The following is a 25,772-nucleotide window of genomic DNA, read 5'->3' as shown; positions in this document are numbered from 1 at the left end:
TTTAAAAGTATGTATCATGCAGTTTATAATCACATTTGTACTCTTTCCCTGTGAAACTACTTTAAAACTTATCTACGATGTAAAATGAGAACTCCAGACCCTCTTAGCTCTAAATGTCACCAAATGCCAAGCAACAATTATAAAACAATTTTCTCTTGATAAATTTGAGTAAGTTTATAGGTAATTTCCTAGTATTTTATGAAATATCTGTAAGGTGCCTGTACTTAAACTCTAGTCATCTGACAATAAAAGCAAAACACAGAGCTTTGTGGATTTATAAATTAATTGGGTGCAGGAAACAAATTATAAAGTTTAATAAATGAGTTATCAACTTCCTTTCTCCTTTAAAGTAACTTGCAATGCATCACTTTTTCTCATATGCTACGAAGATACAGATCAGGGCTGGGGATTTAGCTCTGGAGCACAGCACCTGCGCGGCAAGTGCAAGGTTGTGAGTTCGATTCCCGGTACCAGAAAAACAAACAAACAAACAAACAAAAGATAGGGATCTAACTCATCAATTACAGAAGAATGGATTCACTAATCAGCTGAAGTACATTTTAGGAATGAATGCATCAAGTTTCTATGATTCCTCCTCAATTCTCACTGAAGGGAATGAACTCTCCTTTAACATGTATTTCTCCAAATGACAGCACTTTGCTAAATGGATGGTATGAACGGCTCCTATTTCAAATACTTTTTTAAAAAACCCAAAAACCTGAACATATAGAAGTATTTCAGAATTTACCAATCTATATACTCTGCCTGAAAAGATTACCAAAATTTCAAGGTAAATATCTACTGGACTCTCATTTAATCTAATCCAGGGTCACAAGCATAGAAATTCTTCTATTAGTTTAACCTAAATCTACTATTCACTCCAGTGGGTAAAACAAACAGAGGTCAAAAACAGGTTAATAAACTGGCTAGTGCTCAGCTTTATTCGTATTTAATTCCCTCAACTGTTTCCGGTTTCACAAAAAGCACATTAGAAATGTGACTCAGGTTCAGGACCATGACATGAGGAGGGAACAGAAAGAATCTTTCCCAGAGTTTCTAAAAGGCAATCAGCCAGCTGGGTACAATGGCAACCTCTTATGCTCCCAGTTAAGTAGCTTCCCAACTTGGGGGCTAAGCCAGAAGGATCAAGTTTCAGGTCAGCCTGAACAACACAGCAAGACCTCCATCTCAAAACAAATTTAGTCTAGCAAGCTAAGCCAACATTAGACCTCTGATCTACAAGATCATTAGTGTTCTTTATGCCTGTTTGTTTGTAAATGGCAGTATTAATAGGAAACAAATACTCTTGAAGTCAGTATAAATACATCTATCTCTCTCCTGTAAAACATAATCTCATGATCCAAGAAATTGTTTTAAAGCTTTAAAAATGATTCATGACATTAATCCAATTCTAAATGACTCCCACAATTAAAAACATTTTTTAACCAAATTTCAAATTAAGACTTTCTCTAAAGTGTCTAGTCACCAAGATGGTTCATACCATTTTCAAGGGTCCTATGTGCTAAGCTTACAAGTTAAAAACACATTTTATCAAATCCATGATAACATAATATGTATCATTCAAACAGAATATGCTAAACCTGTGTTACCCAAGTTAGGGCACATATCAATTTCAGAGATGTTAACTAAGACGTATTTCTTGTTGAACAAACACAATTAACACCTAAAAATCCTTCTAATAGAAAGTGTACAAGAACGTCTATAGAATTCAAAATTTTTCTCAAATTCAATAGCTACGTCAAAAAATATTATTAGTTTTACAAAGATTCAGATGTAAGAGTGCCATCTACTGAACAATTTGCATACTTTCTCCATTCCAGACAATGTTACTCTACTATGACCCCATCAATTTATCTACATTAGGTAAAAGCATTTTGCCAGAGTGACCGCTCATCAGTTAAGAGGATTTCTCACAAAGACTAGTAAAATTCTTCAATAAATTCATCATTCATCATCCCAAAAGCCAACACCTGATTATTTCTGTTATTACTTGAGTTCCAAAAATTAAGAATATATTCAACTTCTGTTCTGGTTACTTATATTGCCTTTGTATTAAATAAATACATTTTAAAGAACACAGTAATAGCTTACAATTCTCAGGCCTCTACATGCTGAATATCTCTACAGTTTACTGGAATTGTACTTTTCAGGTTTCAATATAAGGTTTACTAAAATAAAATACATCAAGAAAATAGTAACAGACAGAAGGTATGACACTACAGGGGAAGGATATAGTACTTAATCTTCCACCTCAATAACAAATGAAAGGACAGAGGATGTTTAATGTAATTCTAGCATCATTGCATAGTTCCTCAGCCATGGAATTTGGACCCAGAATCTGCACACTACAAATTTGCAATTTCTATTTTCTTTAAATCCTATAGTTTATAAAGGTTTATGAGATATCTTCCCAAAACAGAATGTGCACAGAAAGCAGAAGACAGACAGCAAGCTAGGCAATGGTGGTGCATGCCTGTAACCCCAGCACTCGTGAGGCTGAGGAAGGAGGATCACCAAGTTCGAGGACGGACTGGTATCAAGGCCAGTATGAATTATATAGTGAGACTCTGTCTCAAAAAACCAAGAGAAAAGAAAAAAAAACAGCAAGAAAAGGAGAAAAAAAAAAAAAAAAAATCAGGTCACTGCTAAGATCCAAGTACAAATACACTGAAAAAAGAAACAACTCCAATGCTGAAGAAAAAAAAGTGAGAATTTTGGATTAGAGAAGTATTAACTATCACCACTCCATCAGCTCCTTCCTACTAGAGTTAAGACCAGCCACACAATGAAATATATTTTATAAAAATGCTCATTCAGGGCACCCATTCATTCAGGACCCTCCTTGTCTCTCAGGAGCTATTTTTATTCCAAATTTCCCAATAAACTTTCCTACTTAATCTCAAAAAAAAAAAAAAAAGCTAATTCATAAAATGTTAACTAGGTTTTGACATTTCAAGTTATTTTTTAGAAACATTTCATAGTAACACAAAAATAGTAACATGGTTTATTAATGTAATAAGAACCAAAGTGTATTTTAAAAGCTACTAAAAATCCAGCATATCCAATCTTGGTCTAGCCATTAGCTCTAATGCTCACATTTACTTTTCTTAGGGTATAGTACATGATACCTAGCAGTACTTGTAAGTAACCATTACTGACTTTTTACTGGAAAATGTATAAAACTGTTAAGGGAAATATTCAGAAAACAACATCATCCTAAATCTTTAGAATAAACAAGACCATGAACTACCAATATAAAAACATTCTTCATTTCTTCAAAAATATGCTACCTGAATTCCTGGAGATGACAAACCTTTTCCCATCATTAATATATAAAGTACACCATCACTAAGAACTACCTTTCATCCTGAAAGCCAAGCCAGAATGGTAAACTAATTAACTGTATGTAAAATATGTTGGAGCACCTAAACTAGAACCAATACAATTACAAAAATAAAAAATGTTTTTTACCATAACCGGAGGTGTAATTAGGGCCCCGACGACCTCTGCCTCTTCCACTATAAGACCTAGAACCTTGTACAGAAGAGACGGTACTTTCATCAGTGGCATATCCTTTCTCTTTTTCAGGCCCTCTGGTGGAAGAAGGTCTGAAACCCATACCAATCTGTCGTAGCTGTTCATCAATCTGTAGGCGTTCCATTCTTAGCTGTTCCACTTCCTAAAATCCAAACAAAAAGGGTAAATCTTTTTTCATGTGATTTTTTTGTCTTATTAAAACATAGAACTAAAATTGTACTCCCTACTAAAGAAAAAATTCCATTGCCTTAGATATTTACTTGGTAAAGTAGCACTGTGTTCCCAGTAAACACAATTCATAAGGTTATTTGCTGATTTAATTCAACAAACACCTATGGAAGGCCTTTGTGTGCGCCAAGCACACTGCTGTAAGCATACAATATAAAAGGAGACATGGACTCTCCTCCTTCACAGGTATGTTTAACATACAGTGTTAACTTATTAAGTTGCTAATAATTATACAGTGTTATCAGATTTTGCCCTTGAAAAGTTAAAACTGCTATGAAGTACAGGTACTACCTATGAAAGGTACGACGAATAAGCTACTTCTCCCACTAACGCAGTGATACCTGAGTTGGGACCAGACCTGGTTCAGAAACTAAGGTCATGCAGGATGTGAAGGCACAGTATCTAAAACAAAGTTCTTGGCTAAAAGTAAACAGAGTACTATACTGGAAAGTAAGTCTGGAATGCCAGTCTAAACTGAGACTGGTAAAGAAAGATGAAATTCAAAGAAAAGAAATGTTATCATCAGGGTCCTTTCAACACATTACTCAGCAGTGATGATGAGTGTGGACAGAAAAAGGGTAGTAAATGAGAATTATAATGTTTACTATTTATGGGGGACTACTTTTTCTAAGATTCCCTTGCTCTTTATAGTTGCTCAGAGAGTGGAACAAGGTGGAACAACAAGGTGGCAATAATTAATTACCAAACAAGAGCCGAAGATGTAGCTCAGTGTGGCAAGGTTCCTGCTTACACACAAGACCCTAGATTTGATCCCCATCAATACCCACGCACAAAGAATTTAACGATACCTATGAGGACAGTGCAGCTGATTCAGATAAGATATAAAAGTTACCAAGGAAACCTAATTTTACTCCTGGGTCTGTGTATCCTTTTTGCATATACAGTGTGAAAGTAAAAACAAAAGAATCTACTACAGAACATACAGGTATCAAAGTGATGACACTCAAATACAATGAACATTAAAGTGACCACTTCTTAATAAGGAAAGAAAGTCAAAAGGTAAGAGTAACAGGTCAAGCGTATACCATAAAGCCATTTTATTACAGCAAAGTGTATTTTATTCACTTTTTCTTGTAATAAAAGCTAGGCATGAGTGAAACTGAATTAAAGATATCTAAATATTTGAAAGTCACTAACAAATATGAAATGCTTAATGTGTGGACCCCTTAACTTGTTTGTAGTAAATAAAGAACAGTTACATAGTGAATGCAGCAATGAAGATGTAAAAATATAAACTGTATACAAACCTTTAGATAAGCAATATGATATTCTAAAAGAACTTGCACATTTCCAATGCTTTCTTTAGTGCCAACAAATACGAATGGAACCATTCCCTGTAAGAAAACACAATGTCCTCAGTATTTAATATTTTAAAGTAATTCTAGCCAGCATTTAAGATAAGCATCATACAATTTGGAAAACTTTCTCTAAAGCACACAGCAAATCACATCTACTAAACGTCAACAGGAGGGGGTGTGTGTGCTAAAATCAGTATGATTTCCAATAAGTTGCTACATTTGCGAAATGTGTCAAAAATTTAAGAAATCACTTTTTCATCACTAGGATTTCTGATTTCTAATTATATCAATATATAAACCAAAGTTTAAAACACAAAACAGAATAAAAAAATAAACTAACTTTCTCCAAACTGGCCATGAATTTCCAGCCTAGATATTCATTTTAGTAGGTATAATTGTAAAACATACAATTAAACACATTGGCTAAGTTACCCATAAACATGCTTGAAAGACCAAACTGCACTGGGGTGTGTGCTGCACCAGGGTGATTACTACTATTTACAGAGCATAAGTATTTACATAATGTAAAAATTAAAGTACTAATAAGAACAGATACTTAGTCACAGGTATTAAATTAGACTTTACTTGGTTTTAAAAACACTGAAGATAAGATGGCTAAGTGAGGATTTTTCTTCTTTATACAAACATATCAATTTCTTTAAAGTCTGTGGAAAATGAGAATAAAGTTTACACTTCCACACCACTTTTAATTCTCACCTCATTTTCTAGAATTTACAAATTAGTTGCCTAACAATTATTTAAATAGACTGGTTTGAGACTTTTTGGTCCTAAATATGGAACAAAACGTGTCTTAAGAACTTTACTTCTATATATAAATCACCCTGACTTATTTTTAAAAATTGTAACTGGTGACTTTTAGGTATCATTGATTAAAAGCCACAAGAGCATCAGGATCATGGTGCTTACAGAAAGCTATAGTGATTACTAAAAATTTCAACTATGAAGACATAAAAAAACAAAAACAAAAAGAGAGAATCTAATCTAGGATTAGAGAATGGTAAGTCTTGACAATGTCCTTAGGAATTAACAAGCACATAAGAGCACAGAAATGCAACAGAAGAGATAGGAAGGAAAAAAAAAAAATGAGGTAATTTTAATTTCTGAACATATTTCTGGGACTATGTTACACATTCTACATCTTTATCTTGTTTAAATTTCACTAAAAAGCAACCAAGAAATAGTTCAGTTTTATTACTGAAAAATAAAATAACTTGACCAAAGTTAAAATCAGCAACTGGGCCAACAAATTTATATCTAATAAGCTGATTCCAAATAATCTAGGATCTATGCTAAAGTATAAGGATAAATAAAAGAACATTCCCTGTTCTACAGACAATTACTGTCTAATGAACTCCTTCTACAGTATTAGTGATATGGACAATGACAACAAAACAGGAACAATAGCCAGAATGTGAATTATGCCCCCTATAAGTAAAAAGTTAAGGGAATAAATATTTTTGTTATTTGAAGTAGATGTTAAAAGCAGATAAAAACAAGAGAGTCATTCCAGATAGATGACCTCCAGGGAAAAAGAGAAATACAATGCCCTGACCTTGAATGGAAGATGCTATCACGAACAGTTACCTCCAAAGAAAAAGAGTGCTAAAAGGAATCCTTAGAGGCACATATTTTTTGCAGAATTTAAAGGCTACTGTAAAGCTACAGGAAAAAAATTTAAAGAGCAAATGATTAGTAACATGAGTGCCTTACTCGGTGAAAATCCAAGATTTTAAAAATTCTAGGAACTGATTATTTATATTTAATAAATGATACTGAAATAATCAAACACTCAGAAAAATCAGGATCCCTATAATTATGCCAAATACATTCCAAGTAAGTAAACAATTTACATACTGAACAAACCCGAGAGAATAAAGATTTCTAAATCATCTATGAGCAGAAAAGAGCTTGGCAAGCATGAGAGAAAATCCAGAATCACAAAGCATTAATTGAAAAAAATTCAAAGATATAAAAATTTTTAAGATGTCTAAACAAAGGAAAATATCAAGTCAAGAAGCAAGGAGTAACTGCTACACATATGGAAAAGCAAAGGCCTAGCTCCTTACATTGCAAAAGACTTTTATAATCCAAATAAAAGAGGCAAAAAATATGCCATGGACAAAAAGGTGGTGTCTTGGTTGGGTGTGGCAGTGTCCCGTCACTCTGGGAAGATGAGGCAGAAGGATCACAAATTCAGTCCCAGCCTGGGAAACTTAAGTACTCGTGTGGTTTTATGGAAAGAAACCCCGCCCCTGCCACCAGCAAACACCTCATGTGCTCATAGCCAGGGCTTCTGAAAGAGGACTGGATGAATAACTGGGAGATTTGGGAGATGGAGTCTGTTCAGGAAAGGCAAGTCACTGGGCACATGACTTGGAAGGGTGTGCCCCCACCCATTCTCCTCCTCTCTCTGTTCCCTGGCCATGACATTTGCAGCTTTCCTCTGCTACGCCCCTCTGCCATGTGGTTCTGCCATGGAATCTGCAGATCATGAGATAAACTTCTCGTACTTGTCTTTAAATTGTAGGTGTTGGGTATTCTGTCCCAGTAACAAAGAAAGTACCTAAATTAAAGAGTGATTTAGTGAAACTGTCTCAAAAAAATAAAAATCAGTGCACAAGTCCAGGGTTCAACCCCTAGTACTCCCTTATCCTTACATGTCAAACTGCTTCATCATTTAAAATCATGAACTCCTTGGCCTCAGTACAGCATTCTGCCAGGCGTGGTGGTGCACACCTATAATCCCAGCACTTGGGAAGCTGAGGCAGAAGGATCCTTGGCAAGTTCAAGACCAACCTGGACTACAAAGTGAGCTCAAGGCCAGCCTGAACTGCATAGGGAAACCCTGACTCAAAAAGATAAAAAAAAGAAGTACAGCATTTCTATTTCTTACTCTGGCATAAAAATGACAGTTCCAGCCAGGCATGGTAGTGCACGCCTATAATCCCAGCACTCAGGAGGCTGAGGCAGGAGGACTGTTGTGAGAGTTTGAGATCAGCCTGGGCTACAAAGTGAGCTCAAAGTCAGCCTGAACTGCATAGAAAGACCCTGTCTCAAAAAGGAAAAAAAAAAAAAAATGACAGTACCAATAGCCCAAACTACCAACTCAGGAAAGTATAATTAAGTTCTTATTTATGAAGATGAATCTAATAAACTGAACTAAGAGTAAATATTAATATCAATCTTAGAAACTTAAGAGTGGAACCATTTAACGGTCCAGGCATACTGTCAGATGAGTATTCAGGTACTTATTGAATCCCAAACAGATCACCATTACTTTACATACTAAGTATATAAGGAAATAGTGGCAATCACAATGACACCATCAGGGGCTGGGGATTTAGCTCAACGGCACGGCGCCTGCCTGGCAAGCGCAAGGTCGTGAGTTCGATTCCTGGTACGGGGGCGGGGGCCATGACACCATCAGCTTTAATCCTCTACTCAGACAACTTTAAATCACACAAAATCATAAATAGAAGTTACATCAGCTAGGGGCTGGGGATTTAGCTCAGCGGCAAAGCGCCTGCCTGGCAAGTGCAAGGTCGTGAGTTCGGTTCCCGGTACCGGAGAAAAAAAACAAAACAAAACAAAAAAACAAAAAAAAAGAAGTTACATCAGCTATAAAAGACTTCTACAACAATGGAGGAAGAAATCACGTGTACTCATCTGTATTACACACTTAGGACCTTGTTTTCCTTCATTTATTCTTAAATGAAGGCATTCTGACTGATTAAAAATCATAAAGCCTTAAACAGGCATCTTTGCAACACCTGCTATTTACTGAGTATCTGGCCTAAATGTCTGCAAGCTTCTCTCTCTCCTTTTTCTTGAGACAGGGTCTCACTGTGCAGTTCAGACTGGCCTTGAAATCACCGAATAGTTGAGGCTGGCCTGGAACTCACTGCGATCATCCTGCCCCGCCTCCTGAATGCTGGGATCACAGGTGTGCACCACCACACCAGGCCTCTCTCTTTTAGAGGACTGATTCTACGTAATGGTTAGGACGCCCTGCCCCAAACAGTGTATTATTGTTCATACCTCAAGTTTTGAGTGTACTGCTTTCTGAAACATTAATTTTGGAGAAGATCCTTGGCTTATATTCAGGCATACAAAGCTTCAACCAAGAGTTGACCACTGTACCCACAAATGTGTGTGATCCCCTTATACATCATATACAAAAAGTAAACAACAGAATTTTGAAGCAAGTATCAACATATGAGAAGAGATTGGAAAAATAAAAAATTCCAGATATATGGGATCAGAATTAACAGTGACATAAAAACATAAAGGAATTTAGTTAAGATATGATCAGTTCTTTCAGGTTAAAAAAAGGTCAAGGACAGTGTGATCAAAATTCCCTTTGTTTTGGGGGGGTTTTTGGTGCTGGGAATTGAACTCAAGACTTTGGGCTTGCCAGGCACATACTTGTGCCTCTGAGCTGTATTACAGGCCCAAAAATTCCTTTTTACTAGACTCACCAAATATCAATTTCTATAGCTTTATAATATAAGAACAGAATAACTTCTAAGACAATCAAATTGAAACTTCTCTATCAAAAACAGGCTTTTTAAAACAAGTATTAACAAACCAACTAAGAACCCAAGGCCCACAATGAAAAGATAGCTTTTTTTTGTTTTTTTTAAATAGCAGCATAACTTTTCTCTGGTGATACATAATAGTTCTCAAAGTTTTGAACACTAAATTTTACTCGTGTGATAATGTTTTCTATCTATGCAGATATGTGCTTTAAAAATACACATGAGGAACCCTGCCACTGGGTATGTTCTATATATCAGAAATATTTTCACAGTAAAAGTTAACTTCTTTATTAAGTATGTTAAACAATATTACAAAGAATAGAATTTTTTTTAAAAAGTTAACACCCTACTGCATCAGAGTTAAACACCTCAAAAGGCGTAACTATTTCCAACATGATTTGCAAAATACAATACCCTAAGGGGAGGGAGGCCCCTGGCGGCAGAGAAACAGGCAAATACATTAGATTTTAAATACTTACATCTTCTCTAGGTAGCTTATTTTCGTTGTCTCCTTCAATTCTCACCCGAACAACACCCGATTTGTCCACTATTTCTTGAATAACTTTGCCATTTTTCCCAATTACTTTCCCTTTAGTAAGAGAAAAAAATATCTAAGTTAAAAACAATTCTATTATCATTTTAACACCACCTCAAATTATTTATGATGTGCCATGAAATTATACCCAGGTAAAACTCCATCTTTTTACTTTCAATTAACTCACCTACAGATTACAAAGGTAGTTTTATACTTAATCTGAAACTTCCTTTCAGTATGCCTAATGTTACTGAGATTGACAATGCTACTCACATAGAAAGAAATTCACAGTATCTAAAAGTATTTTAAAATGTCCTAATTTCACATTTGTGAAGTATCAATCCCAACCTATTTAATATATTTCAAAACATACTCTTGAATGTTCTATCTTGTTCACATTTGTAAGATATCAACTCCAAAAGATTTCATAACACAAAAGCAGAGAAAACTAAATTTAGCATTAACTATATCAATTTGTTCACTTGATATTATTACACGCTACATTCACACAAGTAACAAATTACCATTCTGGCCTTTATTTTAAAGTTTGTACTTATGCACAAGATATATGACTTAATTTTAGAATGAATATCATCCTAAGGTATGTTTACATTTAACAAATATTGTTATTCTGCACCAGTAAGTTTTAAAGTATGTCACAACTTTACACAAGTACATACAACACGCATATATGCTTGATGTCTTGCTAGAAATACTGTAAAGTAACACAAAATATAAATTATTTACCTTCTCCATACTCGACTTGTAAGTCTGCCAAGTAGTAGTTATTAAACATTCAACAATCAAAAGAGAAACTCAAAGAGGAACAAGAGGACTCCTAAAGAAATGTACTATCTAAAGATTAACACATAAAAATGACAAAGCAACACTGAGGATTGTCGCCTAGCAGCGCAAGTCAATAGTCCAGTAATCTTCACTATGTAGACAGATGTATCCCTTAGAGGAGTGATGGCGATACCATCAGCCCATCACAGCATATGTGTCACAAGTTCGCCACCACTGCCTTAGACGGTAACCCTGTTATCAAGTCTACATCCCCAATAAATTTTACTAAATCGTGTTCACAAAACCTTAAACTAAATTGGTTGAAAGGCGTTTAAAATACAAGTTATGTGCTATTACATGCTTAACAGAAATATTTCCACTGACGAATAAAAGACCAATGACAACAATAAACTGGTCAATATACAAAATGCACTACAATGGGATTTCCTCATTCTTTAGTCTTACTTTCAAACCTCCTTCCCTTAATAATAACCCTAAATTTAAAAGCAGCAGAAACAGGTTTTTTTTTTTTTAAAAAAAAAGAACAGGACAGGGAAATCACACAACGTGTGTCTTCTCTGAGAAGCCCTAGCAGCAGCACAAAAGCAACTTTGATTGTTAATACAGTGATGCTCAAGCAGCAACTTCATTCTCAACCTGCTAAAAATAAGCAAATGTCTTTTCGAAAAGCAAAAATCAGGTTGACAGAGCACAATCCTTTCCCCCAGAACCTGTCACTTCCTTTATGTGAACTACACCAGTGGCAAGTACACTTCCATCACCCTTCTGGGGTCCTTGGCAGGGACCTACCTGCAAGTTTTATTTAGTCCCACCAGAGACCGTCAATATTTTAACTGATCATTTCCATACTTTAAATTCCAGAGCATAGTGACAAACTGAAGCAGACCTGTAGTATAAATTGAGCATTGAGTATAAATGCTGAAGGGACAGAGTAAAGAGGTGATTAAAAGGAAGGTTTCTAAGAACTGAAAGGTTTTGATCCATTTTCACATCAATGTTCACAGGATATAGTTTCCTCTGATTTGGGAAAGACAGGAATGGTAACATTCTAGGGTTTAAATGTGTAAAAAGAATCCTCTCTGGAACTTACCCACTAAGTGGTTCTCATTCCCTTTATTCCTCTTTTTCTCTTTCACTTAAACTAAGAATATACCATTTTCCAAGAGACTGGTTCATCCATAAAACATTTAAGAGGGAAATAAAGTATTATTATATGTGAAAACCAAGAGAAATTCCTACACTCCTGAAGCATGTTGTCTCATCAATGTGCTATTAACACGTATTTCCTAAAGAGCACACAATCCCTATCAGCAAAGGCAACCAAGAGCCAAGACACAGGAGAAAAGTCACATAACGTGGATCACATCATTATACTGATAAAGGAATAAAGAGCAGGCTGGGGATATAGCTCAGTGGCATAAGCGCCTGCCTGGCAAGTGCAAGGTCGTGAGTTCAATGCCCAGTACCGCCAAAAAAGAAAAAAAGAAAAAGAAAGAAAAAGAAAGAAAAAAAAAAAAAAAAAAAACCACCACCTCAATTTGGGGCTGGGGATTTAGCTCAGTGGCACAGCGCCTGCCTGGCAAGCACAACGTCAGGAGTTCAATTCCTGGTACCGGAAAAAAAACAAAAACAAAAAAACAAAAACAAGAGCAGAATCAGAGAAATACAAATATACCTAATTTCCTTATTCCTTAAGTATCAAGGATTTTTATTCATAATTAACAATACCATAAAACCCTGGAAGACCAAGGCTATTTTCTTAGAATTGTTGACTTGAAATCTGATTCCTGTCCATAACCCATCAAATCATTTTTACACTGTGGGAACATTATGTACAGCTACATTATGTTCTATATGTTCTATAGGTACCCACATTAATACCTGATAGGTGTCAATACTTCAGTATGATTTAAATAAACAAAAAAGTACATCACTTTTCAAAGCCAGCTCTTTCCCAAAGGTGACCTGATAATATTTTGTATCTTAACATTTGTTAATATTATGCAAAATCATGGGCTGGGGTATAGCTCAGTGGCTTAAGCGTGTACTTGGCAAGCCTGAGCTCATGAGTTCAATTCCCAGTACAAAAAAAAAAATCCTTCAACTTTTTATTCCATTTTAACATCTCAACTTGTCTCTCCAGCAGGTCAGTTTATGGTGAACAACGAAGCACCAAGAACTGCTGGGATGGAACTTCTATAACTGGGAGAATGCCACACCTACCAAAGTGTCTGGGCAGAACTAAAAAGCTCTTTACTAAGTGTTTCAACTACCAAGAGATGAATTCCAAGAAACACACTCTTGTGTGGTAAATCATTTTTTTTTCAAGCACATTGCTTCTAAGTGGTCAAATCAAACTTTTTTTAAGAATGGGGTGTTTTGGGCAAGTGCAAGGTCTTGAGTTCGATTCCCGGTACCAGAAAAAAAGCCAAAAAAAAAACCGAATGAGGTGTTTTATATGCTCTCCTATTTATACTTGTTTCACTGGATGTGAAGAATTAAACTCCCATGGCTAGAAAAATCACTTCCTAAAGGCTAAGCTGGCCTCCGTACACAAATGAAACCCAAAGGGCTGAAACCATTTCTATAGTCAAAAAATTAATGAAAATGAGGCAAAAGGGAACAAAAAGATATACCCCTAAGTAAACTTTACAACTTTGATGCTTTTTATATTAATTACTTAGGATAATCATTAAAAACTTAAAATATAAAAAGCCTTCCCATTTGCCTCAAACACCACTTAAAAACATATACCATAGACCTGGCTATGGTTCAACAACCACAGGCAAATTAATAACAAAGCCGTACAATTAACTCACCCCAAGCTATAATGCTCATTTAGTCAAAGCTTCAACTCAAATTTTTTATTACTGTACTTATAATCCATGGGTACAATGGTTTTCATTAATGATAATACAATAGTGAAACCTCCCCTCATATATCAACATCATCATTTTTTCTCCTACCCATGACATCTTACCTTATTCTATGCCTTTGCAAAAACCAATTATTATTTATTCAGGGCCTACTGTGTAGAAGCTTATTACCCTACTGTTAGTCCAGTTACTTTTTCTTCTGCACTAAATAAAAGGAAAAAATTATCACAAACATCTCATCAAGAAGTACTGTCACAATTTTTGTGGACATAGAAATGGTAAAAAGACAATAAAAGAAAGAAAATAGCAAAAAGTTCCAAGGAGAAGACTTATGAAAAACTGAAATGACAAACTAATGCAACGGGTCACCCTGTATAGAGGAAAACATCTTTTCTTTTTAACAACAAAGTACAAGTCACATAAAGTGTTACCACTTAAAAAAGACAGGTAAGTTATTTGCAATCTATTCTACATTAAAAATAGAACAAGGTATCAGCCTGTAAAACTCATTTTCAATGAACTACATGTAACTAAGTAATACTTAACAATATTTAGTAAAGAATTACCTACCAACAAGATTCCTAGGAACCTGAATAAAATCCTCCACAAATTCCAAGAAACCTCTAGCCTTTTTTACAGCATCAGCACTCTAGATGGAGAAAAGTAAACATGAAGTCCTGTTATAATCCTAGAGCAACCCATCACCCAAGAAATATACGGAAAAAAAAGAAAATTCTGAATTATAATGCAGTACACTGGAAGATTCTTCTCAACCCCCTGGAGTGACACCTCAGGTTAAGTAATTCACAACATTTAGAGGGGAAAAAGCCCAGTCAGAATTACTAAACCTGAAAATGTTAAACATCATTAAGGTCTTTATAAATTGTTGAAAGAATTAATAATGGTTTAAATTACTTATGTTACATAGCTACTGGGTAGCCAACTTTAACCCAATCTTAAATATACTGTACTAGTCCATACCCTCATATACTGTATTTCTCCAGATAGGTGCTAAATTACGCAAAAATTCTAAACTGCATGCTGGGCAGGGTGGCGCATGCCTGTAATCCCAGTACACAGAAGGGTTGTTGCAAGTTCAAGACCAGCCTGGGCTACGAAGTGAGCTCAAGGCCAGCCTGAACTGCACAGTGAGACCCTCTCAAAAAGATATACATACATACATACATACATACATACATACATAAATCTAAACTGCATTGCTTTTTCATTTATTCTCAACATCAGAAATGATTTCAGCACCTGCCTGGCAAGTGCAAGGTCCCGAATTCAATTCCCGTTACCAATTAAAACAAAAAAAAAAAAAAAAAAAGAAATGATTTTAAAAGCTTTTTTAGCAGAGACTAGCTTTAAAAATGTATCCTGCTGCACAGGTATAACACCTCCAAATAGATTCTATATTATCTGAGTAATAGTTACTTTCTCTCTCAGGGTTTGTCATCTAATAACTTAAAGCTCAGATTCATTGAGTGCTTACTACATATACACCATATCCATTAAGTATTTTAAAACTCAGGACTGAACATACAGAAGGCCCTGAGTGCAATCCCCAACATCAAAAAACAGAATAGATGGATTAAATATTCATAAACTAAGGCAAACATCACCATTATCATTTTTCAATGTGGATTCTTATATGGGGAAGTTTATGTAACTTGTCCAAGCCCACTCTAACAACAGGATTCTTGCCAGGCCTGGTGGTGCATGCCTGCAATCCCAGTACTTGGGAGGCTGAGGCAGGAGGATTGTTGCAAAGTGAGCTCAAGGCCAGCCTGAACTACATAGCGAGACCATAAGTAAATAAATAAATACATACATAAATACATACACACATATATAAATAACGCAATCCAATAAAACCTGATTGAAACAAAAAAAACTAAATGTAACCAAGCTGATTTTATTAAAGAGATTCTACGTCAAAAGTGTTTCACTGACAAATCAAATTCCAGACAGAATGAAAAGATAAACTGTCACTATTGTATAGTAGTCAGCTAAAGCAACTTACCTCTCCATAGATTCTAAATGTTCCAGTATCTTCATCTAGCTCAATGGCGGTAACTCCGGGAACCTTTCTGGCTTGCTGTATATTACTACCATGTGTTCCTATTGCCAGGCCCATTAAATCTTCTCTCACGACAAATTCTTCATGAAAAGCTGCTGCAAGTTGTTTTGTACACTAGTGAAAGAGGGAAATTACAATCTATTATGAAATCAAATCACAGTAATTTATGTAAGCCCATGTTTATAGCAGCATTATTTACAATAGCCAAGAAATAGAAACCAAGTGTGCACCCATCAATGAGATATACAATACAACATCATTCAGGCTTAAAAAGGACAGAAATTCCGACACACACTACAACACAGACAAACCCTAAGAAAATTATTATCCTATGTCAAATATGTTAAAAAAAAAAAAATCACTAATATGGTAACATTCCACTTATATATAAAGTAGCTACAGTAATCAAAGTTAGAAAAAAAAAGACGACGACCTTGGGGCTGGAAGCAGAAGAGAATTATTCACAGCTGTTTTTTAAACAAGCCAGGTTCAGTTTTAAAATATGCAAAATTCTGGAGATTGACAATGTAAGTAGTAACAGTACTCAACTGTTCATTTAAAAAGTTAAAATGGTGCCAGGTGCATGCCTGTAATCCCAGTACTGGGGAGTCTGAGGCAAGAGGACTGTCGTGAGTTCGAGGCCAGCCTATACTACAGAGCAAGACCTCATCTCAAAAAAAAACAAAAAAACAGGGAAAACATCCAGTATGATAAAAAGAAAAATGCTTTCCTCACAAATCTCCTCTAATCATGGTCACACAAAAAAACAGTAATCTTAGAATAATGTTAGAGATTTTCAGGTATGAATTCTCCAATTCTTGTGATATTTGTCAAAAATGTATTCACATACCACTTGTTTGGAATTTTTAATTCAAGGATAAATTTACCTCTATTCTCTAAGACAAAATCGTGCATGTGTACACACTTGTATTGGTTCGGGCAGTGTGAGAACAGGGAAATGTACAAGTATCCTAATAGGACAGCAATGAAGAATGGGAGGAAACAGAAAAACTTAAGACAAGGCAAAGATGCAATGATAGGCTTTAACAGTTGTTTCAATACACCTAAATTACTCACAAAGTGTCATGAGTGATAAGTGACAGACACAGTAGTAAAAAAAAAAATATTAAAGACAGAGTAAAGAATTAGCAATGCATTGGGCTGGGGATATAGCTCAGTGGCGCAGTGCCTGCCTGGTAAACACAAGGTCCTGAGTTCGATTTCTGGTACACACACACACACACACAAAAAAAAAAAAAAACCAAGATTAGTCACACAGTTCTACTCTAAGGTTCTAAGCTCTTTGGCACCTATCCCCTAAGCCCTAACAAAAAAAAGTCAAGAGGTAGATAGCAGAAGAAAAGCTGTTTGATAAAAGTAATTATTCTAAGGACTTCAATACCAGCCATAATATAGGATCCAGGTTGCTTTATCTAACAGTCAACTAATGTGGGCCAGGAAAAAGTATGTCACTGAAAGTAAATGGGACACACACACAAAACAAACTTCCTTTGGCGGGGGAATCAAACTCAGGACCTCACACTTGCCAGGCAGGTGCTGCTCCATTGAGCTAAATCTTTGGCCCCCGAACTTCCATTAAGTAAACCCACTTACTTCTAAATGCTTAGTTGCCTCTTCATTTCTGGACATAAGCATCAACTTCGTACGAATACTTCGCAAATGCATGTCACTTAAAATATTTACTCTCTTCACAGTTGCTTCACTAGCAGACTATGAACAAACAAGTTAATCACAAAAAAAGTTTAATCATTCTTCAAGATAACACAAACAGGGTATTCTACCCAAAGCCTTCGAGTCTCATCACTGTACTTTCCACCTAGCAACTCCTTCTTCCTGCATAATCTTACATTCCTTTCTCAGTTCCTCTACTATTTGTATTTCCTCATCACAGTAAGTTTGGTGGTGAGAAATCCAGGCTCTCCACACACTAAGAATGTCATTTTAAGTGTTTCAAGTTTCTCAGTGCTCTAGAAATGATCAAAAGTAACTAACATTTTATAGCTGTAAAAATGTTTCTCCTACACAATACTAGCAAATTTACGCTATACAAAATTTATCTTAAGCGTTGACCTTTTGAATTATCTAATTATAAAATCTACATAAAAGTCATCAGTTAGTTACCTTAAATGATAGTATTATCTTACCAGTATCATTAGCTGTGTGGTTTCTGGATGGTAAAATATTCTGCATGCTCCTACTGCTTTCTTAAAATCTTTATGTGCATTTTCATTAGCACACCTAAATAGAAATTAATTCAATGTAAGACCTCAATAATACATTAAAGTTAGGAGTTAATGCAAAATCAGTATTTCATTTTGACATCTTCCATTATAATCTTTATTGAAAATATTTTCTATTAGAGGTTTTGATTGGTCAAGGGAAAAGTTTTGTAGCACTGAAAAATACTAATTCAAAGCAATTTAACAGTAAGCAAAATTACTCACGCCTCTCTCAAATCCTCAGGAACATCTACTGTGCATTTGAAGAAGGTATTTTTTTTGACAGTTTTATTTTGATTGACAGGCCGAAGTCTTTCGAATGTGACTATTTCATTGTAAGTGGCATCACAAGCAGCATATTCAATGACATAAAACTAAAAGACATCAAAATACTTTAAAAATCCCACCTGAAGAAAAGTAATGAACTTTAAATGAAGTTCTAATTATTTTGCTGAGCTTAACAGGTACATCCTCCCCTTATGGCACAAATACTAAGCAAAGCTTAGTTTCAGCAATCAAATTTTCCTAAAATAAATTGTATGTTCTTATAAGCATGTACCTTTGGTAGTCTTTACATGCTTGAGATATACCTCCAGAGAGCAGCTCTGGTAATTGCAGAACACAAACAGAAAATAGCAGTCTAATGAATTTTTGGAATGTGTGATCAACTATATCTGAGGTAGGCTTTTTGAAACAAAGCTGAGAATTGAAAAAACATTTGTTGAAACCAAGTGTTGCATCTCCTTAGAAAGCAGGTGTCAAGACCACTTACTTCTCCTTTCATCATCCGAACTTTAGCCAACCACCATCCACAGGGCTCTTGGTCATTTGCTCTTGAATATACCTGAGAAGGGGGAGAGACGCCTTTACCCATTCATTCCCAAAGATTTCAAAATAGTCAATCACTTGTTATAAATCCAAAATATAACTGAATTCAACAATAAAAAATTATTATTAAAATTGGTGTATTAAGAGACAAGTATGGTAGCCTGGGAGGCCAAGGAAGGAGAATCCAAGTTTTAGCCTAGCCTAGACAGCTTAACTTAGCAAGAATGTCTCAAACAAAAAAATAAAGGGCTGGGATGTGAAGGCCCCACGTCCAGTTCCCAGGACCACAAATAATTAAGTATAAACAAAACTTTAAAAGGGCTGGGGATATATCTGTGAAGGCCTGGGTTCAAGCTCCAGAGGGAGGGAGGCAAAAAAGGCCAAGAAAGAAGCAGGGAGGGAAAAAATGAAAAGAAATTAATCAGAATTCATAAGTGAAGTTTAAGAAAGTGGTACAAACTTAAAAATGTGATTGACCATGTTTTGGGTAATTTGGCTCAACTCTAATTGCAGGCGGGCACAGTAGTACTTTCAGCACTCAGGGACGCTAAGGCAGGAGGATCGAAAATTAGGAGCCTAGTCTGGGCAATTTAGGTGTCTTACAATTAAAAATAAAAAATGGCTTCAACCCCAGATATCCCTTGACACTCACAGAAAATCTAATTCCCAATTAATAAAGGTTTATCAAACAAATAGTATTTTGAAGCAAATGTTCTTACAAGGCAGTATTTTCATAGTATATACCATGGTCCCTCAGTGTCCATCAACACCATCAAAACTAGGAACAGTTTTGTTCCTAGGGCTAAGACTGACTCACAGGCCTTGCTCAAGCTAGGCAAATGCTCTACATTGAGCTACATCCTCAGCCTTTTTTTTTTTTATTTTGAGGCGGGGTCTCACTGAGGTACTCAGGCTGACTTCCAATTTACAATTCTCCTGCCTCATCCTCCTGAGTAGCTACAACTACAGGTATGCACCAGTGCACTCAGTAAATTTTCAGAAAAGAGACCCAATATTAAAATTACTGTGAGAATAGGACATTTAGATCCATTGCTAAAGAACCTAAATCAAATTTACTACAATTGTTTAGCTTTAAAAAAAATTAGCTGGGTGTGGTGGTACACATCTGTAATCCCAGCACTCGGGAGGCTGAGGCAGTTCCAGACCAGCATAAACTACACAGTGAACTCAAGGCCAGCCTGAACTGCACAGCAAGACTCTGTCTCAAAAAGACAAAAAATAAAATAAAATGTAAAACAAAGAATTATGGATAAACATGTCCATCTAGCAGTGTACCTAAGAATCTTGCACGTAAGTTTTTGTTGACTTTAAACAGGGTTTTGCAATGTTGCCCAGGTTGGTCTCAAACCCCTAGACTCAAATGATCTTTCCACCTCACTCTCCAAAGTAGCTAGGACTATGCACATTATCACTACACGCCACACAAGTACCTTACAAAAACTTCTATCCATTAAAACCTACATCTTAAATTATTTACATATGTTAAGAAATCAGTTTTATTAACATAAGGGATCAGAAAAGTTTTCTCAGGGAGCCAGCAAAGTTAGCATTCCTGATGATACAGTGGCTTGTTTTCTGCTTCTTTGTTTCTGAGGTAGTAGGGATGAAAGCCAGAGGTTCTGCACTACTGACTGAGCTGTATCTCCAATCCCTTTAAAAGTTTTTTATTGAAACAGTTTCTCTGGGGGCTGGGGATTTAGCTCAGTGGCAAAGCGCCTGCCTGGCAAGCGCAAGGTCCTGAGTTCGGTTCCTGGTACCGGAGAAAAACCAAAAAAAAAAAAAAAAAAAGAAAGAAACAGTTTCTATGCCCTCAATGGCCCTTAAACTTTTGATCCTCCTGCCTTAGATTCCCAAGTGATTGGAATCACAGACAGGTATCACACAGCTCAGCAGCTTAACATTTTCAATACACAGACAGGGGTGGTACCTTCTGTGTATTGAAAATATACAGAAGAAACAACAAAGGGCCCCCACGAAATTCTTGATGATTGTTAAGGCTTGTGTCTAGATGTCCCCATAAAGCCTCATATGCAGTCATGGGTGGAGCTTTTTGGAAGTGGCTGGATCTAGTGTGTGTGATGCTAGGATTAAGGATGTTATGCTGGAACTGATTCAAGGTGCAATGCTAGGATATCCCACCCTGGGTGTGAGTGCTATCAACACTAAAGATGGGTAGCCTGAAGAAAATACAAGGGACAGAAAGCGGGCTGCTGTCATCACTGGTCACTTGCTGTTTGTCTCCTTGCTGCTTTGCTGCCTTCCTGCCTTCTGCCTGTCGTGAACTGGTTCTCCTCTGCAACGCACATTTTCCATGCCACCCTGCCTTGGAGCCACCAAACTGTGAACTAAAACCTCTACAAACTGTGAGCTAAATAAAATAAACCTTTCCTCCCTTAACTTATGAGTGTTGGGCACTTTTTCTCAGCAATGAAAAAATAACCAGCTAGGCATGGTGGTGCACACCTGTAATCCCAGCACTCGGGAGGCTGAGGCAGGAGGATCGTTGCAAGTTCAAGACCGGCCTGGGCTACAAAGTGCACTCAAGGCCAGCCTGAACTACACAGTGACACCCTGAGGAAGGAAGGACGGACAGACGGAAGGAAGGAAGGATAACCAAAACAACTAGAGAAACTAAAACTCCTATCCAGAGCAAGCCAAGGAAATCTACCCATGGAGGTCAACAGTGATGGGCAAAATACATGCAAACAAATTATTTTGGAGAGGCTGAAGCTTCTATCAAGATCCTATAAAGCCAAGTCTAGTAGCATATATCTGCTGTCTTATAAACTCAGGAGACTGAGGCAGGACGAAGACTCCATATCTTAGTCTGGCTAACATAGCAAGATGCCGTATTAAAAAACCAGAATTATCATAAAAGATCATCTGAAAGGCAGGTATCTTGAAATGGTGGGAATACTGGGACTGTAACAGAGACAAAACCAAAGGATAAACTTTACTAACATAATAAACTTTACTAACATGATTAGGAGAAAAATGCAAGAGGAGGGGGGACCAGGCCAGCAATGTGGCTCAGTGGTACCGTGGTCCAAAAAGAAAAAAAGAAACAAAAAAACAACCACTGCTGGGCATAGTGGCACACACCTGTAATCCCAGCACTCTGGAGGCTGAAAAGCAGGAGGATCATTGCAAGTTCAAGATCAGCCTGGGCTACAGAGTGTGCTCAGGGCCAGCCTAAACTCCATAGAGACCATGTCTCAAAAAGACAAAAAAATAAAAAAATAAAAAATCTAACCATGAAGGCTAATCTACCAATAAGCAATAAGGATCCAGTGGACTCAACTTCAACATCTGACTTTCTTTTATGAGCATGTCTTAACTGATCAGTATTTCATCTTCTTACTCCTTCTTAGGGATCTTCTAAAGAACAGTTACTTAGAATAAAATCCATCCTTTTAATTCTATAATAAATTAAGATATAGCGATCTTATTTCTCCTGCAATTTGAAATATTTACTAATTCACTGCCATCCATCAGTTATTCTTAGCTATACTATTTACCTACTGAGCTACATCTCACATTTTCAAATGACTAAATTAAAACAGAAGAATGATGGCATCACCTAGAAAAAAATACCACAATGAAATGAACAATCACTATTACATCATCCTACAAATTTCTTACTGCATAAATTGAAGTATTTCATTTCTTTCAAAAAAGTACAAAAAATACTGCAGACAATCTCTGTTGGCTGCTTTTGGCTGTTTCTGAAGAGTAAAGAATTTGGAGTCTGTTACTTTTCACTTAAAATTACAAAGAGAATAAAATTTACAATGAAAGGCCACTGATTATTAGAAGAATCAGAAATGGGGGCTGGGGATTTAGCTCAGCGGCACGGCTCCTGCCTGACAAGCGCGAGGTTGTGAGTTCGATTCCCAGTACCGGAAAAAAAAAGAAAGAAACAAAAAGAAATGACTGAGAGCACAGCACTCTAGACCCAATTGATAAACTTGAAATTACAAAGTGGTATTTCATACTATGAAGTCTTCAGATGACAACATCCTGTATTTCTAAGAACAAAGTCAGATGATATTCTCATTCACTTTGTCACTCAACTGGAACACCATGCAAAATCCTTTCAAAAGAACCCAAAAAACATACACAATATTTTTTCATCTTTTAGCCCATCTATGCATCAAAATTTACTTCCTAAGTGGAAAACTGCACCAGACTGTCTACAAATTTGACTAGAAAAATATATACGATGACAAAAATACAGCCAAGAGCACACCTATAATCCCAGCACTCAGGAGCTTGAGGTAGGAGGATCACTGTGAGATTCAGGCCAGCCTGGGCTGCACAGCAAAACGGAGGGGGGGGGGTGGGGGCGTGGCAGAGAGACAGAGACAAACACACTGACAAAATCTCCAATGGATTAGTCAATCCAATTGGTTACATACAAAAATATATAATTATAACGAAGATGTCTAAGCTTTTTAATAAAATCAGAGCCCATCCAGAGTTCCAAAATATTTTGCAAGTACTGTATTCTGATGACCAACTTGTAATATGAACCAGATCTTTTTTAGACATTTCAATGTAATTACCAATATTTAATAAGATGTGTATATTCTATGATCTTGTATGACAGCTGAGTGGTTATTTTTAGAGAATTATACTCATTTAAAGTTTATGTATCATCAACATCAAAAAAATTTGGAAAAGTTGAATTTGTTGCAGTTAAAAACGTGTTAAAGGGGCTGGGGATTTAGCTCAGCGGCAGAAGCCCTGCCTGGCAAGCGCAAAGTCGTGAGTTCGGTTCCCGGTACCGAAGAAAAACCAAAAAAAAAAAAAAAAAAAAAAATTATTTAAAAACGTGTTAAAATTGCTAAAAAGTTGAACTTCACTACCATTTCAGTGAGTGGGCACGCTGACCTTGATATGCTAAAAGGTCAAATTTTGAAACTATCTAAAGCTTTTTTTTAATCAAAAAATACCCTTCTGGGAATCTTGACTCCCATGCAGCTTGTTCATAAAAAAGAAAATAAACTATTCTCAACTGCCTGAAAGCTTTCTTGCTCAGTGAATATTAAAGAGTGAGATTCACAGGGCTAGAAAGCTCAGCGGGAAGACATCTGCATAGCAAGTTCAAACCTGGTTTAAATCTCCAGCACAAAAGTAAAAAACTAAAAATAAAAACCAAAAACACCTGAATTTAATTTGATACCTGATATATTTTTCTGTAAGCTGCATTAATAACTTCACTACTGAAAGATGAAACCAGTCTAAGTAAGGCAACTAAATCTAAGCTCCTGAGCCTGAATCAAAACACTACAAATGAGGCTGAGTCAAGTTTTCAAAATGTAGAATTTGCCATACAATTTTTTAAAATTACCTTAATAACCCAGAATTAAAAACTGCACCTTGTATACTATGTCTAAAATGCTGAATATGTAATTCATTTATGAATGTCACTGAAAAAGAAATTTTTCAGATTTCACTTAACTCTCCAAACTAAACCATGAAAGCAATTCACTTGCAAAGTAATGGCCCGGATTTCCCTAATAGCCTGAAGTCTCTTCAAATCCAAAGAGTTCAAAATGCAGGACAGCCTAAGGAATGATAGTGGGAATCCCAAAAAGGCAGTAGTACTCAGATTAAATACTGTGCTACCATGCTTCATGGTGGAGGTTGTAAGAGAAGGAACCAAATTCCAATAGTCAGTTTCAAGATTCTTTCCACAAAATGATCTCAAGTCAAACGCTGCTCAAAAAAAAAAACCTCTAAATTCAAATAAACAACCAAGGGCTGGGGATTTAGCTCAGCGGCAAAGCGCCTGCTTGGCAAGCACAAGGTCGTGAGTTCGGTTCCCGGTACCGGAGAAAAACCAAAAAAAAACAAAACAAAACAAACCACCAAGTGATGTAAACAAATTTAAACCTGGATCCTAAAGTTAATTTTTCATTCAAGTTTGTAATGTTCAACTGTGCCTTTCAAGTAACAACCGAATAAATGAGCACCACAGGCAATTTTCCCAGTTTTAAAAAACTATGTTCACTTTTCTATAGAAATTTTCTGAACAGCACCTCTAATCTGAATACTAATTTTCCAACAGGGGATACTTTCACTGTGTCTGCTTTTAATTTTGTAATACAGTAATCTACAAGACCTAGAAAATGCACATGAGAAAAAGCTAGCTTAACACATGGAATTCAGGGGCCAGGGATACAGCTCAGCAGCACAAGAGCCTACCTGGCAAGCACAAGGTCCTGAGTTCAAATCCAAATACCAAAAAAAAAAAAAAACCACCCATATGGAATTCACAAATGTGATTTCTCTACCTATTCAACAATATTACCTCATTCATATTATGGCTGAGGCTTTTACAAGTGGGTTTCATCCCAACTTTCTTAAGTCCCAGAAACCAACTCTTCCAACAGAAACTAATGAACATGCTCACCTCTCATGTGAGCATTTCCCAAATAAATAGTAAAACTAATGAGTTTGACTATTAAAAAAAAGAGTGAGTCTAAGTCGAGATAGCTAAAAATTTTGGATAGGCTACAAGAAACAAACCCCTACCAAGTGTGGTGGCATACACCTGTTATCCCAGTACTTGGGAGGGTGAGGCAGGAGGATCACCGTGAGTTGGAGGATCACCGTGAGTTCGAGGACCACCTGGGCTACAAAGTAAGTTCAAGGCCAGCCTGAATTGCATAGTGAAACCCTGTCTCAAAAAGGCAAAAAAAAAAAAAAAAAA

General features: G+C 36.3%; 1 protein-coding gene across 6 annotated transcripts in view; it reads right to left on the bottom strand.

The window, feature by feature from the left end:
* The window catches only part of Fxr1 (fragile X mental retardation, autosomal homolog 1), a 62,365-nt gene that overhangs the window by 9,340 nt on the left and 27,253 nt on the right, over positions 1–25,772 (bottom strand). For 4 of the 6 annotated variants that reach the window (XM_005383063.2, XM_005383064.2, XM_005383067.2 and 1 more), the window contains exons 4-12: positions 18,978–19,049; positions 18,431–18,579; positions 18,131–18,224; positions 17,580–17,696; positions 15,909–16,079; positions 14,453–14,531; positions 10,144–10,253; positions 5,055–5,141; positions 3,493–3,700 (exon numbers count right to left, since the gene is read on the bottom strand). In XM_005383063.2, the coding sequence (XP_005383120.1) occupies positions 3,493–3,700; positions 5,055–5,141; positions 10,144–10,253; positions 14,453–14,531; positions 15,909–16,079; positions 17,580–17,696; positions 18,131–18,224; positions 18,431–18,579; positions 18,978–19,049 (1,087 nt within the window). The remainder of the gene's footprint in view (positions 1–3,492; positions 3,701–5,054; positions 5,142–10,143; positions 10,254–14,452; positions 14,532–15,908; positions 16,080–17,579; positions 17,697–18,130; positions 18,225–18,430; positions 18,580–18,977; positions 19,050–25,772) is intronic. The other 2 variants (XM_005383065.2, XM_005383066.2) reach the window with 1 other exon arrangement.

Source organism: Chinchilla lanigera, unplaced genomic scaffold, assembly GCF_000276665.1.
Source record: "Chinchilla lanigera isolate Chin_1 unplaced genomic scaffold, ChiLan1.0 scaffold00019, whole genome shotgun sequence".
Classification (NCBI taxonomy): Eukaryota; Metazoa; Chordata; class Mammalia; order Rodentia; family Chinchillidae; genus Chinchilla; species Chinchilla lanigera.
This window is presented reverse-complemented; position numbering and strand designations above follow the sequence as displayed.